At 39.8% G+C, this 14,870-nt stretch overlaps 1 protein-coding gene across 1 annotated transcript; it reads right to left on the bottom strand.

Moving 5' to 3' along the window:
* Window positions 1–3,944: 3,944 nt before the first annotated feature.
* On the bottom strand, window positions 3,945–14,435 carry LOC127224694 (protein NipSnap homolog 3B). Its single transcript, XM_051187806.1, has 6 exons — window positions 14,317–14,435; window positions 10,388–10,598; window positions 8,734–8,892; window positions 6,239–6,388; window positions 4,845–4,931; window positions 3,945–4,758 (listed from the first exon to the last, which is right to left on the bottom strand). Exons 1-6 carry the CDS (start codon window positions 14,374–14,376, stop codon window positions 4,682–4,684), a joined length of 744 nt encoding a protein of 247 aa, XP_051043763.1. The 5' UTR covers window positions 14,377–14,435; the 3' UTR covers window positions 3,945–4,681.
* Between the last annotated feature and the right edge of the window lie 435 nt (window positions 14,436–14,870).

Genomic DNA, 14,870 nt, shown 5'->3' with positions numbered 1-14,870 from the left:
AATGTCCATCTTGAATCAGCAGTCATTTTTCTGTGGGTCCTGCATGTCCAGTTTATACAGCATAAAGTCAAACAGTCCAGACAAGAGCAGCATCTTGTCCAAATGGCTAGTTTTGCCATATGAAAGCAAACTCCATTATGACTTTCTTTAATGTCCATCTTCCTTTTTGACTCAGGTGGTGTTGCCAGGAGCATTTATGTCTCACTGTCAAGAAAAACCCTAAACCACTTTAAATGCCATATTCTGTAGGTCTTTGAAAGGTTTGAAGAATGCCTATCTATCTCAAATACATCTCTGCATAACTTGAAAAACCTAATTAACTCTAAGTTTTGACTATCATAGGTAATTATCTATAATCTGTACTACATTATACATTACATTTCTAAATGAGCTATACAAACACAATACCTAAACAAGAGGAGAAATATACATTTCACAAAATTGACCTTAAATTGTATCAATAAGTTAAAATCCATTCCAAAACAAAATATTCATATCTATACCATAATTCCCTTTTTACCTTTAAAAAGAGATTGATTGCGATCATTAATCATTTATAACTAACCCCATTTCTTTCCAAACTACTTCCTGCTGATAGGGGGCGCTGTCATGGGGATCCTAAGAAGGCATAGAAATCCTGGTTGTAGTCTGTAAGGCTGCCTTGTTCAAGCTGTTTTGAATGTTGGATCACCAGCGACTCTGTTTCAGGAGGTCTGGCTTGCTCAAACCACATTAGTCTGGAAGGAATCCACAGCTTTTTATTTTCTGAGGAAACAAAAATAGAAATCCTTTTCCCCAAACTTTTCCTTAGACTTAAATTTTGGAGTCAAAGCATTTTTAAAATATATAAATTGAATTAATCCAGAAGCATTTCCTTTAACAGTTGTTGTTTCCTCAGCAGTCAAACAATACAAAGACAATATAATATTGTACAGTATACAAATTCTCTCCATCTGTGGCTTTTTTATTATTCTGTTTCTTTTCTATTTTTTGAGACAGGGTTTCTCTGTTTGTCTCTTATCTTTCCTGGAATTTACTCTGCATACCAGGTTTACTTTGAAATAACAAGATCTGCTTGCCTCTGTCTCTCAAGTGCTGGGATTAAAGGCGTGTGCTGACACACCCAGCTGTTCTCTGTCTTTTTAAAACCATTTTTTTTCTTTTCTCTCCCAAGTGTACATATATTTCAGAACATACTGTAAACCTTTAAATGTTTTCTTGATATGAATCTGTCTTTAATGTAAATCTTTATCTTTTTGTAGCCATGAGTCTTTTATCTGGTAAACAACAACATTGCTAAAATGAAATTCATATTTGTTTCTGCGGCAGTTTATCAAACATCTTTCCTCGTCTCCTAGTCCCTCCTATCTCCTTTCCTATTGGCCAACAGTGCTTAATTCATTAACTAGTATGAGAAACATATATACATAATGGCATCTCCCATCAGCATGGGACTCTGGGGTAAAGATCCAAAAAAGGTATAGAAATTGTCCTTGAAGATTTATGTCCAGGGAAGAAGATTCTAGGTAAGGGTAATAGACTTGAAGGCAAGATAATGCTTAGTGAGTCGAAGAAAAAAGTTGTAGGTCATCCTGGAACTGAGGGAGTGGAATGACACTAAGAAAGGTAACAGAAGGACAGGTCATGTAAGGGCTTGTAGCCACACTGAAGGACTTTGGATACTGACTCAAGTGAGACAGGAAGCTATTGGAGGCATGGGGGTTTCAAGGAATGACATAATGTTTTATATCCTTCTGGCCGCTGTGTTGAAAACAGTAGGATGACTGCAGATCAGTTAAGAGCTTTCTCCTAAATCCCAATGATGGGCTTGCATCAGCATCGTGGTTGCGGGGATGTGAAGCAATCAAGTTCTGCATTTTGGGGATCTGCTGATGGGTATGTAATGGGATTAATGACCTGAGCAAATGGACAGGATGGGAGGTGTCATTCATTGAGACAGGGCTGCTCCATAGAGATTAAGAACTCTGCTTTCGACAGGTTGGTATGAAGTTTCTAATATATTCAGGCAGAGGTGTTAAGACTGGCAGTTGGAAAAGGCTGAATTCTAGAGAAGCATATAAACTGGATGGGCTGTCTGAACACAGGTGGCAGTTGGAGACGAGACTGAGCAGGAAGTGAGTTCAGGACAGACTTGGAATCTAAGAAATCAGCTCTAGAATGTGACACCACTGGACGTCAAGCGACGAGGCATTAAGGTGGAAAGAAGACTAAGCAGCTACTGTTAATGGGAATGAAGAAAATACTTCTAGAACAAAACAGAGGTCAATTGCTGGAGACCCACTAAATGAGAAATGGAAAGTGAGTTTAATGAGAGCTATTTGGCTAGTGGGGTAGTGAGACATTTAAGAGAGAATTAATCAGAGGCTGGAAGTCCGACACTTCTTTTGTATTACTATATAGAGGGAAAGAGAGGCAGGATGGTTTTTTTTGTTTGTTTTTCTTTTTCCAAGACAGGATTTCTCTATGAAGCTCTGACTGTTCCAGAACTCACTCTGCAGACCAGAACTCAAGAATCCATCTGCCTCTGCCTCCCCAGTGCTGAGATTAAAGGTATGTGCCACCATCCACCCACCCACTGGCTGTTTGTTTGTTTGTTTTGGTTTTTAATGGGATAAATAACAGCATATTTGTATGCTGGGAAGGGCTGAGATTTGGAGAAACTAGCTTCAGGAGACATTTAAGTGTTGGAGCCACATCCTTCAGCTATTTAGTTTATAGGTGGACGAACTGATCTTCACCAGGATACTAGGAGAGGAGCACAAAGTAGGAGGAAAAAAAAAGTCCCCCAGGGAGCCTGTTGCAGGTAGTGATGGGGAAGTGACAGTCTCAGTCTCTTCTGATTACTTTTTTTTATTTTCCAGTGAAGGAATGAAGACGAAGAGCTGGTACTGGGGACAATGTAAGAGAACAGAAGTTAAATCTAATTGTGGAGAATCAATGCTACTGTATGAACCTGTGCATATTAATTACTTTCCTCTTCAAATCTCTTGGAAGGCACATCTCTGTCTTAAGTTTTGTAGAGAGTGAAAACGCAGTTGGAGTGAAATACAAGAAAGGCATTATATTATTTAAACCAAATGAATAAAGTATATGATTTAAATTAAGGAGGCCTGTTAAGATGCTTGGTGTACTCATCAAGAAGGTCGGTCAAATGTCAGCTCTTTTCTGACTCTTTACTTACAGAAATGGTCAAAAACTGATGCTCAAATAGTTAACAAAGCAAAATGCTAAGTCACTTTTAACATTTTATAATGAAGTTTAAATTTTACTTAAATTTAAAAATTGTTTATGATCATTTGGATTTTTAAGCAATTAAAAAATTCATTGCATATATACACGACATATGGTATTTGTGCTACCTAAGAAAAATTTCACACAAGCATACATTATATATTGAGTTATGTTCTCCTCCATCAAACCTCTCCTCCACTTCACCCTTCTTTGCCCCCTTTAGTCCCCTCTGTTACCACAGTTTTGTTTTTACTTTCATTTCACATAGACATGCATAATTTTATGTACAGAAAAATCTATGAACCACACATGAGAGATAACATCATATCTGTCCTTCTGAAACCTAAAACTATCTGAAAATGACTTAATATTATCTTGTAATTGTCACTCTATGAGTATGTGAAGCACATACCACACTCTGGCTGTTTCCTATATATGTGAGTCACGTTACAGTGCTGTGAATATGCCTGAAGAGTCCTGAGATAGATGTCTATAAATGCTGCACAGCTTGCCTTCCTGATTACCATCTCATACCCCCAATAGTCAAGACCTCTATGGAAGTCTGCCTCCAGAGCCAGCCAGCATATTCTACTATGTGACTTCATACTCACTATGAACCTGCCACATCAGGATGAGCTCCAGAGGAGAGTATATAAATACACAAAACACAGTTGAAAAAAAAAAAATCAGAATAGGTGTGAAGGCTTTTATTAGGTCAAAGATTTCCAATTATAAAGAATTCATTGAAATAAATGTATCTCATAATCTTTCTGAGTGATTCAAGGTAAAGTTAAAAGTAGTAAAAGTTAATTAAAAATGATTGTGGTAAAACCATACTATCCAGCAACAAGTTTCAAGAATATATTATTTTCCTACTTTGACTTAATAATGTGAAATTGTAATTAATACAGATGATATGACATTGTACTTTTATAAAGTATAAACACAAATACTAGATTTAATATTTCTATGAAGCCCATTTGAAATCACAAAGTAAACATTATTGGGTAAGAAATATTTTTAAATTTTAAGAAAGAAAAACATGATCAAAAGACAGATACTTCATTTAACTAATTTACAAATATTTCCAGGCAAAAACTTTCAAAATCGTCATTTGAATATAAGACGGCAATGAGTCGTAAAATCACAGAAGACAAGATATTGTGGAACAATAAAGCACCACGGTCACAGAGTAATGGCAACTCTTCCTCGTGTCTGGTGCCATGAATGGCATGGGGAAGATGAACAGAAGTATTTCTGGAACTGCTGGTAGTTAAGGACTCAGGCAGCCTTCAAATGCAGAGGGCACAGTGAAGTAACTGGTCACCTGCTTCAGACCACAAAGACACTGCTTCTCTGGGGAGACATGAGCACCCGCTGTAGATCCATCTCTAGTCAGTGACTGGGATGTCCCATGTCAGGTGGGAAACTACTTCAGTGGTGAAAAGGATGCTGGGATCATGAACATGTTCTGCTGAGACTCTAGGTAGTTGACACTTTCCCGAACTGCAAAGACATTTTATAAGACAATGAAGCCATCAGCTGAATCAAATGTGTTCTAAAAATAATTCACGCCTGATGAAACAGCTCACCAGCAGCCACGACTCTGGGGTCCTCATGAGACCAGTGTCTCCCAGCTGCGCGACTGTCTGCACTCTCGTTCCACCACAGAACATGAACTGCAGGAGGAATTCAGATGTTAGCTGTAATTTTTAATAACAGGCATTTTTTCTTTTAAGATTGTAACATAATTACCTATTTTCTTCCTTCCCTTCCCACCCTTCAAACCCTCCTATACAACCTTCCTTGCTCATTCAAATTTGTATCCTCTATTTTCATTAATTTTTGTCACCTGTGTACACGCACATATATATGTGTGTGTTATTTTCTAAATATAACATTATAGGTATTTTTAAAAATGTGTGTCATACATACCAGGCATAAAGTCTAGGGCCTTCGGAATGAATGCCTCTGATCTACATCCCTGACCCTGACTATGTATGTGTCTGGATGAACACAAGTGTGTGCAGGTGGGAGTCACTGGTTAATGTCAGTTGTGCTCTCCCATTTTTCTCTTCCTTAGTGATACAGGTCTATCTGAATTTGGAACTTAACCTGGCTAGACTAGCCAGCCAGACTCCTAGCCATCGTCCCAGGGCTGAGATTATAAATGGTGCCAGAGTAGTCAGCTTTGATGTGGGTGCTAGGAATCAAACTCAGGCCATCATGCCAGTACAGTCTATCTATCCAAACTAGAGTACATAAAGCTATCACCAGCCACACACATGCATTGTTTCCAGCCTTCTAATGTCTAGTAATTCTTTAGTCTTGGCATCCCTTTGTCGTAGATGTTTAGAGAACACTGTTAACTACAATAATGAGAAATAGCTAAATGTTTTTTTGTTTTGCTTTGTCCATAATTTTTGCATTTTTAAAATTATAAATTTATATTTTCATTCAAAATATATCATCTCTTTACTCCAATATTATTTTGAAAAAAATCTTAAGACTTTAGAAGAAAAGATTAAAAGAATATTTTCTTAAAAATTCTTCAGTTTCTAAGTAAGAGTTAGCCATTAAAATAGCTCCAAAAATTATAAGCAATTGCAAGAAAAAATAAGTGTTTTCATACCTTACAATTAGAAAAAAAAAACCTTCAAAATTAAAGTCATAATTAAAAAAAAAAGAAAACAATCAAAAAATACCCAGGGGCTGGAGAGATGGTTTAGTGTTTAAGAGCACTGATTGCTCTTACAGAGGTTCTGAGTTCAATTCCCAGCAACCATGTGGTAGCTCAGAACCATCTGTAATGAGTTGTGGTGCCCTCTTCTGGCCTGCAGGCATACACTCAGGCAGAACACTGTTTACCTAACAAATAAACATTAAACAAACAAACAAACAAAAAAAAAAACCCAAAAAACAAAACCCAAGAAACACAGGCAATCATGAGTATTCATCATAGTCTCACAGAGATAGACAGCTGTACCTCTGTTGAGGGCTCCATATTCAGTGTGGAAAACACCAACTAGTGTAGAGTAGCCAAGATCAACATGGGCATTTACTGCCCTTTTGAATGCATGACCCCACAGAGCTGGGCCTCCAGGCTTCATCTGAAAAGTCGCCAATTCATAGACTCCTAAAATTGACAAAAATTATTTAACAGACATTATTTAATAGACATCATTCAAGCAATTCACTTTGTTTGACTCTAGAGTGGGAGGTGGCCCTATCTATGTATATGTGCTTGAAGGGTCATCTACACATACAGATTTATACAGACATATTCACTAATTCTTTGCATTATTTTTCCTTGTTTTTATGTTTTATGTTTCAGACAATTTTGTCTATGTTTAAAGTTAACCTTAATAACTAAGGGGAAATAGAAAATCTCTCTCTATATATATATATGTATGTATGTATATGTATATATTCTATATTGCATTAAATATTTTTAATCTGAGAATTTTACCAACATAGCAGATACTGATACTCTATCATGAAATAGGATTTTAAGCTGTTTAAGTCCATAAGAAAAGAAATAAATTATCTTCTAATGTTCCAATTTTCCCTCTTCAATTTTGGAAGGGGAGATACTATTCTTTTTTATAAACTTTCTCCATTGGGAGTCTGTTCCTGACAGGAAAAGCAAGAAAACATGGCCTGAAGTCCTTACTTGACTTTCTGAAGGGTTGTATTATTCTTAAATACCCAAATATTGCTTGACAGGCTGTTTGTTCACCTCCAGTCAGAAATATAAAACAGAGGTAGGAAACTGGAGGGTAAGTAGTCTGATAGAGAAAGTAAAACATGTACAAGGTCACTAAGAAATAATGACAAATAAAAAAAGATTTAAGCCCAGTGAGATGGCTCAGTGTTTTAAAAATGTTTGTTGTCAAGCCTGGCAGAGTTTAATCCTTAGAACATACAAGATGCAAGGAAAGAAGCAACAACCTCAAGTTGTTCTCTGATCTCCATGTGTGTACTACATGCAGCATGACTACACACTACAGAAATAAATGTGAAAAGTGTAACAAAAAAAAAAAAAAAATCAAGCTATGGCACTTCAAGAGATGGCAAGTATGTTTGGGCAGTGCTGGGAACAAAGGGTACATGCCCCCAGGGTGGAGACAACAAGGGAATGAAGAAAAGACACACATGCAGATGCACATACAAGGAGTCAGGTGAGGCTCGCTAACCCTGCCACTTCCACCACCACCTGAAACCTCAGCTTTCTTATTAGGTGCATCCCGAAGGTGAGGGTTAGCTAGCAGGAGGTCTCTGTAGGTGAGTGGTCTCAGGGTCTAAACACCCAGGAGGAGGAAGCTGCGGTTGCTGTCTGCACCCAAGGATCAACCATTCATAAAAACACTCATCGCTGACTCTTGCAAAAAGCTCTGCCATTTCCCTTGAGCCTGGCTTATATGGGTAATAGCTTTGACAACTGTCCCATGGGTCTGAGGCCTTGTGCATCCTCAACAGGTTCTAGCCCAGGTTAAAATACACACTTAGGACTTCAATCACTCAGGGCTTCCTCTACTCCCACCAGGTAAAGGTCTCAAAGAAACTTCAAATTCCTTGTATTCTAACAGACATTATAGTTAGGAAAAAATGGGAAATAAATATGCTTTTTAAATCTGACCTTTGTTTAAAACAGTTCTTTAAATCAGCAAGGAGACATATCATATGGAATTACTTTCAAACTGAGAAAGAAAAGTTTGCTACAGTGTCTAGCTGGGCAATGTCAGTTAACCCCCTCCCTCCAGACAGTCCATTTTGTAAGTAAAGATGTACTTACCTAAAATGCTGTAATCTATGGAAAGTATTTTTATATTTAAATGTTTGTTATTTAAACAGACATGGTAGTATATGTCTATACTCTCTGCACTTGAGAGTCTGAGGGGGGAGAATAGTGAATTGGAGGTCAGCCTGGGCTACATTGTGAAACCTTGTCTCAACCTTAAAAATGAATAAATGAATAAAGTTCGTATTACTTTCGTATTATATAGACTTTTTCTATGTTGTAGCTAAGCTTTAACCCATAAAACTTAGTTTGCAAGGGCTGGAGAGATGGCTCAGTAGTCAAGAGCAGTTGTTGCTCTAGCAGAGAATCTGGGTTCGATTCTCAGCACCCATATGGGAGTTCACAACTGTCTGTAATTCCATTTCCATGAGGATATGATGCCTTTACAGGTACCAGGTATGCCAGTGCTGTACAGACATACAGGCATACACACATGCAAACACACACACACACAAATTTTAGTTTGGAAAAATACTTCACTAATTCTCTTTTTTAAGGATGAAATAAGATCAGTTTTTATCTCAATGGTCACAGCATCATCCCTGTACAAAATAAATAATTCATTTTTTTGTTGTTGTTGTTTTCCAGAGACACTTTTTTTTTTTTTAAAAAATCACTTAACATCTGTACATCTGTAGTATTACCGTCATGAAAACTCACAGCAGCTAAGACAGACACACCTTCCTTGGGAGGCGTTCCTATTTTGCACCATGGTACCAGGTAGGTGATCTCAACCTCTTGTTTATCAATGAAAGCCAAATTTGGAATGAGGAATTGTTCTTGCCATTCTCTATCATTAGCCAAGGCTTTGCGAACTGCTGTTCGATGAGCAAAATTATCTATGGTAGAAAAAAAAAAATGAAGAAAAGTTTAAATTATTTTATTAAAAATTATCTATTTTTGGATTTTGGATTTCACCCAAATGAGCAAACATTTATCTACAGCACATAAAGAACACTGTCATGGCTTTGGGAACACCCACTTGCAAAGATGTGACATTTGCATCAAGTCATTTAATAGTCTTCAGGGTAAAAGAATGGAACAACTGTTGTGATCTCACTGAATGGACTTCACAGGCTCTGCCAATCAGCAGTGTACAGGAGCTAAGTCACTGTGTGTTTCTCAGTCTGTGATACGTGGAATAATATAAACCCACCCTCCAGGTTTGGGGTGAGGATTCCATGAACCCATGAGCAGTCTGTGATATGGGGAATAATATAACATGAACCTCCACGATTGGGGTGAGATTTATATAAACCCATGAAGAGCAGTCAGAACAGACTTTAGCACTTGATGCTCAGTGGATGTGGGCTCTTCAACTGCAACTCCCAGTTGACAGAAAAATACTTTGGTATTTGGTAGGTGGTCAAGTCAAGGTATACCCTGAACAAATTTCAATGTAAGTGAAATAAAATGAACTCTGTAAACAACAATGGTGTTGCCTTTCTCATTCTTGTTCATTCTCTTAATGGGTCATGATTTAACTTGTACCCCATCTGAAGTAGATACTAATTTTGATGAGGCTTGACCTATTGTAGGATGGAAAAGCCCAAAACTGTGCTATACTAGGTACAGAATGGGCAATTTTGGCAGCGAAGCATTTTTTGAAAACTAATCTGGACACTGACAAGCAAATCCGAAAGGAAATGATGAAGAATTGTTTGGGTACCCTCAGGCCCTGCTTCAGAGCGTGAAGACCATCGGAGAAGTAAGGAACGTCACAGATTCTTGTAACTTCTCCTTTCTGTGGTTATGTCATCTTCCATGTGAGAAGACCTTTTCAATTTCTCTGCCTTTATCTCCATTATGGAATATGATAGTGAATTCTTTGAAATTGTGAAGAACTTAAAAGTGATCGCTAAACATAACAAAATCATTAAATCTTAGAGAAGCTTAAAAGTTGACAGTTGATGCCCTCTTGAAGGCTCTAAATATCAAAGTTTTTAAAAAAGTAAGTACTAAATGCTGATACCCAGCTTTATCTATTAATAAGACTGTTTCATTTTGTATTCTCCACTTACTTGGACTTTTGTAAGAACAGATTTTAATTTTACAAAAGGCTTTTCCAACAAACTATTCTAAAACTTTGAGAATTAAAGTCATTTTATCAAAGGAGGGTTTGGTATAAGACATGTTCCCATTAATGTTAACCTCATAGTCCAAGCAAAGATACAAAAGGGTCACTGAGTAATTGACCTGGCTTTGTTACTGTATTGCTTTCAAGCATTTTTCTTTCACCTGTGTGTATGTACAGTTACACAGGCTGAAAGACTTGGCTTTATACACTGTCTAGCAATGAGCATTTGTATGAAACAGAAGCTGTGTGACTCATACCGTACTTCCAAATATGGAATACTTTGTTTGTTCTGCCTCCAAATTCTACACTCCAATATCCAATCAATTCGGAGTGAGCTGTCCGGAGGTGAACACTTTTCTTAAAATTTTCCAGGAACTCATTTGTCTTTGAGGGCTTGAGAAAATAGGTGCGGAATTCATATAATGTTCCATCGCTTTGCCTGGGGCCTGTAGCAAAAGGTGAACATACCTGAAACAGACAGGGGACACTGAATGAACTATTTCGGAAAAGATAGGATTTATCATGTTGACACAATCATATATTTGAGCCTGGAAACAAAGGGCATAAAGTAGACCCATAATTTGTCTTGCTATTTCTCCTGTCAACTCTTTATAGACAGACATGTTTTTGTAGAGATGATAATAAAGGAAAATGCTGTTAACTATGCTGAGTGCAGAGTTACTCTCCTAACTGGAAGGCATTGTTAACCACACTTTCATGAAAAGTTGCTGATAAGCTATCATCAAGGTTGCAATCATGTTTCCCAGGAACTATGACCAGGACCCTTACAACTCTATAGTTTTCTCTTATTTAGTCAACACCAGTAGTCAACAGTACTACTAATTCTGTATGTGTGCCTTCTTAACAGACACAACAAAAATGCTTATTAGCAGAAGATGTTTTGAGTTCCTAAAAAATGAGTATTATTATTTAGATCTAACCCTTTAAACAATACTCAATGAAGTAAACTACTGGTCAGAAAAAGGATGCAGGGAATCATCAGTTGTTTCTGCAATATAGTGGATAGCTCTGTGAAAGCTGAAAGGTGAAAATTCAAGGTGAGAGATGTGTTCTGAAACATTAGTTTCCTGTTGTGGGTACGAAGGTCCTTTCACTCACAGAGAACTAGGGAGCTGGGAATGTAAACACACACAATGGCCTCTCCTTAATGGAGGAGATAAAATACCTGTTTTCTTCCCAGAAGGCTGGCAGTGGATATTAACATCCTGGTGACCTTTTTGCTATTTATGGAGGGAGGCCTCACCCAAGTACCCCAGAATGGTTATCCCAGACTCTTCTATGCCTGGATTGTTATCTTCTGCTCTAGTTAACCCCATCCTTAAGGGAGATGTCACATATGCTTTATGGCCTGCTGACCTCTATGCTATTGTTCAGAGGCCACACAAATCCAATTCTCCTTAGCTATAGAACTCACCCTTATGGTCACGTGTACTTTGCAAAGGAATTCTATGTAGTCACACCTTAAGCTTTATTGTGCACTTGGAACTGGAATTATTGTTGCCTGGAATATTTTTCTCAAATCATAATACTGAATTTTAAATACATTGAACATCGTAGTATTATATTTCCCAAAGTCTGATCCAGGTTAACTAAGTCAAAATTTGAATGAGTTTTCATTCTCATCTCTTTGCAGGTTGACTTCCCTGCCTAACACCTGCAGGGGGCCCTCAGTTTCAAAAGTTAGATTCAATAGGAAGCAGTGCATTTAATGCATCCAATTATATCAGCTTGATGAGAATGTCCTCTAATAATCATGTGTTTTATATGAAAATCTCATGTTAAACCTGAGATTTGCTAGAGAAAGATCAGTTTTACAATTTTGGAGCCAAATTTGAAGCAAGCCTTAATTCTTAATTAAATACTGGCCAGGAGGATGGGCTCTGACCAGGATCATTCTGAGGTTCCCAGACCATTTTGGGCTTTCTAAGAAATGGCAACAAGGCACATTCTGTAGAGGCTTACAAAGGCAATCCCATAAGGCCACTGTATTTTCCATCAAGTCCAATTAGGGGCAGGCATATATCCTAATGCACTTATGCCTGCGTATGTTCCACCTACATCCAATCAGGGGCAAGCATACTGATGTACTTGCTGCTTATGGACCTCCCACTTACGTGTGATCAAGCACATCCTGACTAGGTGTAATCAAGCAAGTCTGGTGCAGCTGAATCAAACAAACTTGTTCAGGGCAGTGAAAACATGTGATTTGTTATCTCCCATAAACAATAGCCTCCAGCATTTCAGGAGCTATCTGGGGTAAGTGGAACTTACAGGTTAACTTTGGCCCTTACATTTCATGTGATGCTAGGAAGCACTTTGCCATTAACTACCCTGTATGTGATTACTTAAATGCATACACACACACACACACACACACACAGCATTCTAGTTTATAGCACCATCTTAAGAAGGTTGAATTAGCACGTATCCATTTCCTAAATGTAATTAAAGACCAGAAAAATATACAAAACCACTTTGGTAAGTAGAGGTATGACCAAATTAGGGGCTTACCTTGATCACTTATATGGCTAATGAAAGCAATAGGCCTTACCTCTACTTTTATTTACAAATCACAATAGTACATTACTTTTGCTTATAGGCGGGGGCTTATTTCATTCATGATTATGAGTTATGCTTCAACTATCCCAAATAACTAAGCCTGTCATAAAAAATACTGCAGGTGCTCTTGTGTGGTAGGAATGCTTTTTGTGTTTGTAACCACATTCCAACTGCTTCATACTTGTAGTTAAAATATATATAACAAAAGCTGGAGAATTGGCTCAGCGATTAAGAGCACTTGTTACTCTTGCAGAGGACCCAGGTTCCATTTCCAGTACAGTACCCACATGGTGGCTCTCAATGGTATGTAACATTAGTCCCAGGGGATCCATTGCCCTCTTCTGACCCCCTCGAGCACTAGACACATACATGGTACACAAACACATAAAAAAATAAACCCATGTCCTTAAAAACATACAAGGTGATTTAAAAAAAATGAGACTTAGTACCTGCAACAAGCTTTTAGAGTGATTCATGGAATTTGTATTTGTAGAACAGAAATTATTGATGAAAGACACTTTTACTGTAGTCTTTCACATACACACACAAAAGTGTACATTACAGAAATCTGTACTGAAAAGGTGTATGTTAAGAGGTAAGGTCATTTAACGTTTTAACGGCTAGACCACACTGCCAAGGCCGAAATCTGCTTTATGTCCAGTTATCTCAAAACTAGGGCTTATTCTCAACCATACTAGGAAGACCTCAAGGGCAGAGGATACATTTGTATTATGCTCTTCTTTAATGTTCACCACAAAATCTGTCTCTAGACTAGATTAACGCTCTTCCAAAATTCAGGAAGTAGAGCCTCTTGGTTCAAGTCACCTCCCCTACCCCCGAGGCTGGCTGGCTGGCTCCCTTTTGAGCATGTCCCATCTCAGGCACAACCAGCTTCAGGAGGCTCCAGGGCTGTGCTCGGCTTGGGGACTCCAGGACCCTAACTGCAGGGCAGGATGTTCCCACCGCGACTCTGGTCTCCCATTCAAGTTTCTCCATAAAGCTCAGGCTTTTGAACCAGCCGGTGTCTGTAAAACCTCAATGAGTGGCAGTCACGATGGTGGTGGTCAAAGCTTCAAGGATGACCCCCGGCCAGAAAAAGGCCTCTGTCGAGCATCTGGAGAGGTGACTCTAGGGTGGCTTGGATTCACCAGATTTTGGCTCCTGATAGAACAGGGACATTGGCTAGACACACCAGGCCTCTGTCAGTGAACGAGAGAGCGTGTACTCGCCCGCCAGACCCATCTCGCGGCTTTGGCCTTGCAAACCCCGCCCATCTTGCAACAAGCCCCAGGACCCGAGCATTGCTCTCCCCACAGGCCCCGCCCACCTCCCCACAGTCGCGAGCCACAGCCTCGGCCCACCTTCCTGAGCAAATCTCAATGTCCTCACAGGCCCCGCCCACCTCCCTGATGCAAGCTCTCCGCCCCGCAGGCCCCGCCCACCTCCCCACAGCCGCGTGCGCGTGCCACAGGCCCCACCCACCTTCCAGAGCAAACCTCGATGTCCCCACAGGCCGCGCCCACTTCCCTGAGCCCCATCAGTGCACGCCTTAGAGTCTGCATCTACCTTCCTGGGCGCGACTCTCGCGCCTTCCCGCGTCCCCTACCTGAGTCGTCAGCGCCCGTGGGGCCAGCGCCTTTCTCAGGCAGCTTCCGAGTGCGAGCATGGCGCGACCTGGAGCACCCAAGAAGACCGCTGCCGGGTGCAGGAACTCGCGCTCTTCCCCCTTCCTGGTGCGCGCGCTCGCTCCGTTAGGACCACGTTGTACTGGGCGGGTCTCGGCGGCTCCTCCCCGCCCTGCCCCTGGGGCGCTAGAAGCTCTGCCTGTGCAGTTTATGTTTCAACCCAGACGCTTGGCTTTTTGTTCTACGAGATTTTGGGTTCTGGGGTGGCTGCAAAAATTTGAAGGCTGGGTTCGGTGTGTTCTACACCCTGAGCCACACCTTCCCCCGTGGGGAGCAAACGCTCCAAAATGTAGGGCGTAGCATGGGTGCTTTGAAGTTTGGGTGTGTGTGTGTGTGTGTGTGTGTGTGTGGGGTGACCTCGTGGCAACCTCCAGCGAGCCTTTACCTTTATCGCAAAGAACTCAGCATTTCGGTCAGCCCTGCATTCAACCACCCAACAGTGTCCTGGAAGGCTCCGAATAAAGATGGGTTAATT

Source organism: Phodopus roborovskii, unplaced genomic scaffold, assembly GCF_943737965.1.
Source record: "Phodopus roborovskii unplaced genomic scaffold, PHOROB, whole genome shotgun sequence".
NCBI lineage: Eukaryota > Metazoa > Chordata > Mammalia > Rodentia > Cricetidae > Phodopus > Phodopus roborovskii.
Note: the sequence above shows the minus strand (reverse complement) of the source record. Positions and strands in the feature narration are given on the sequence as shown.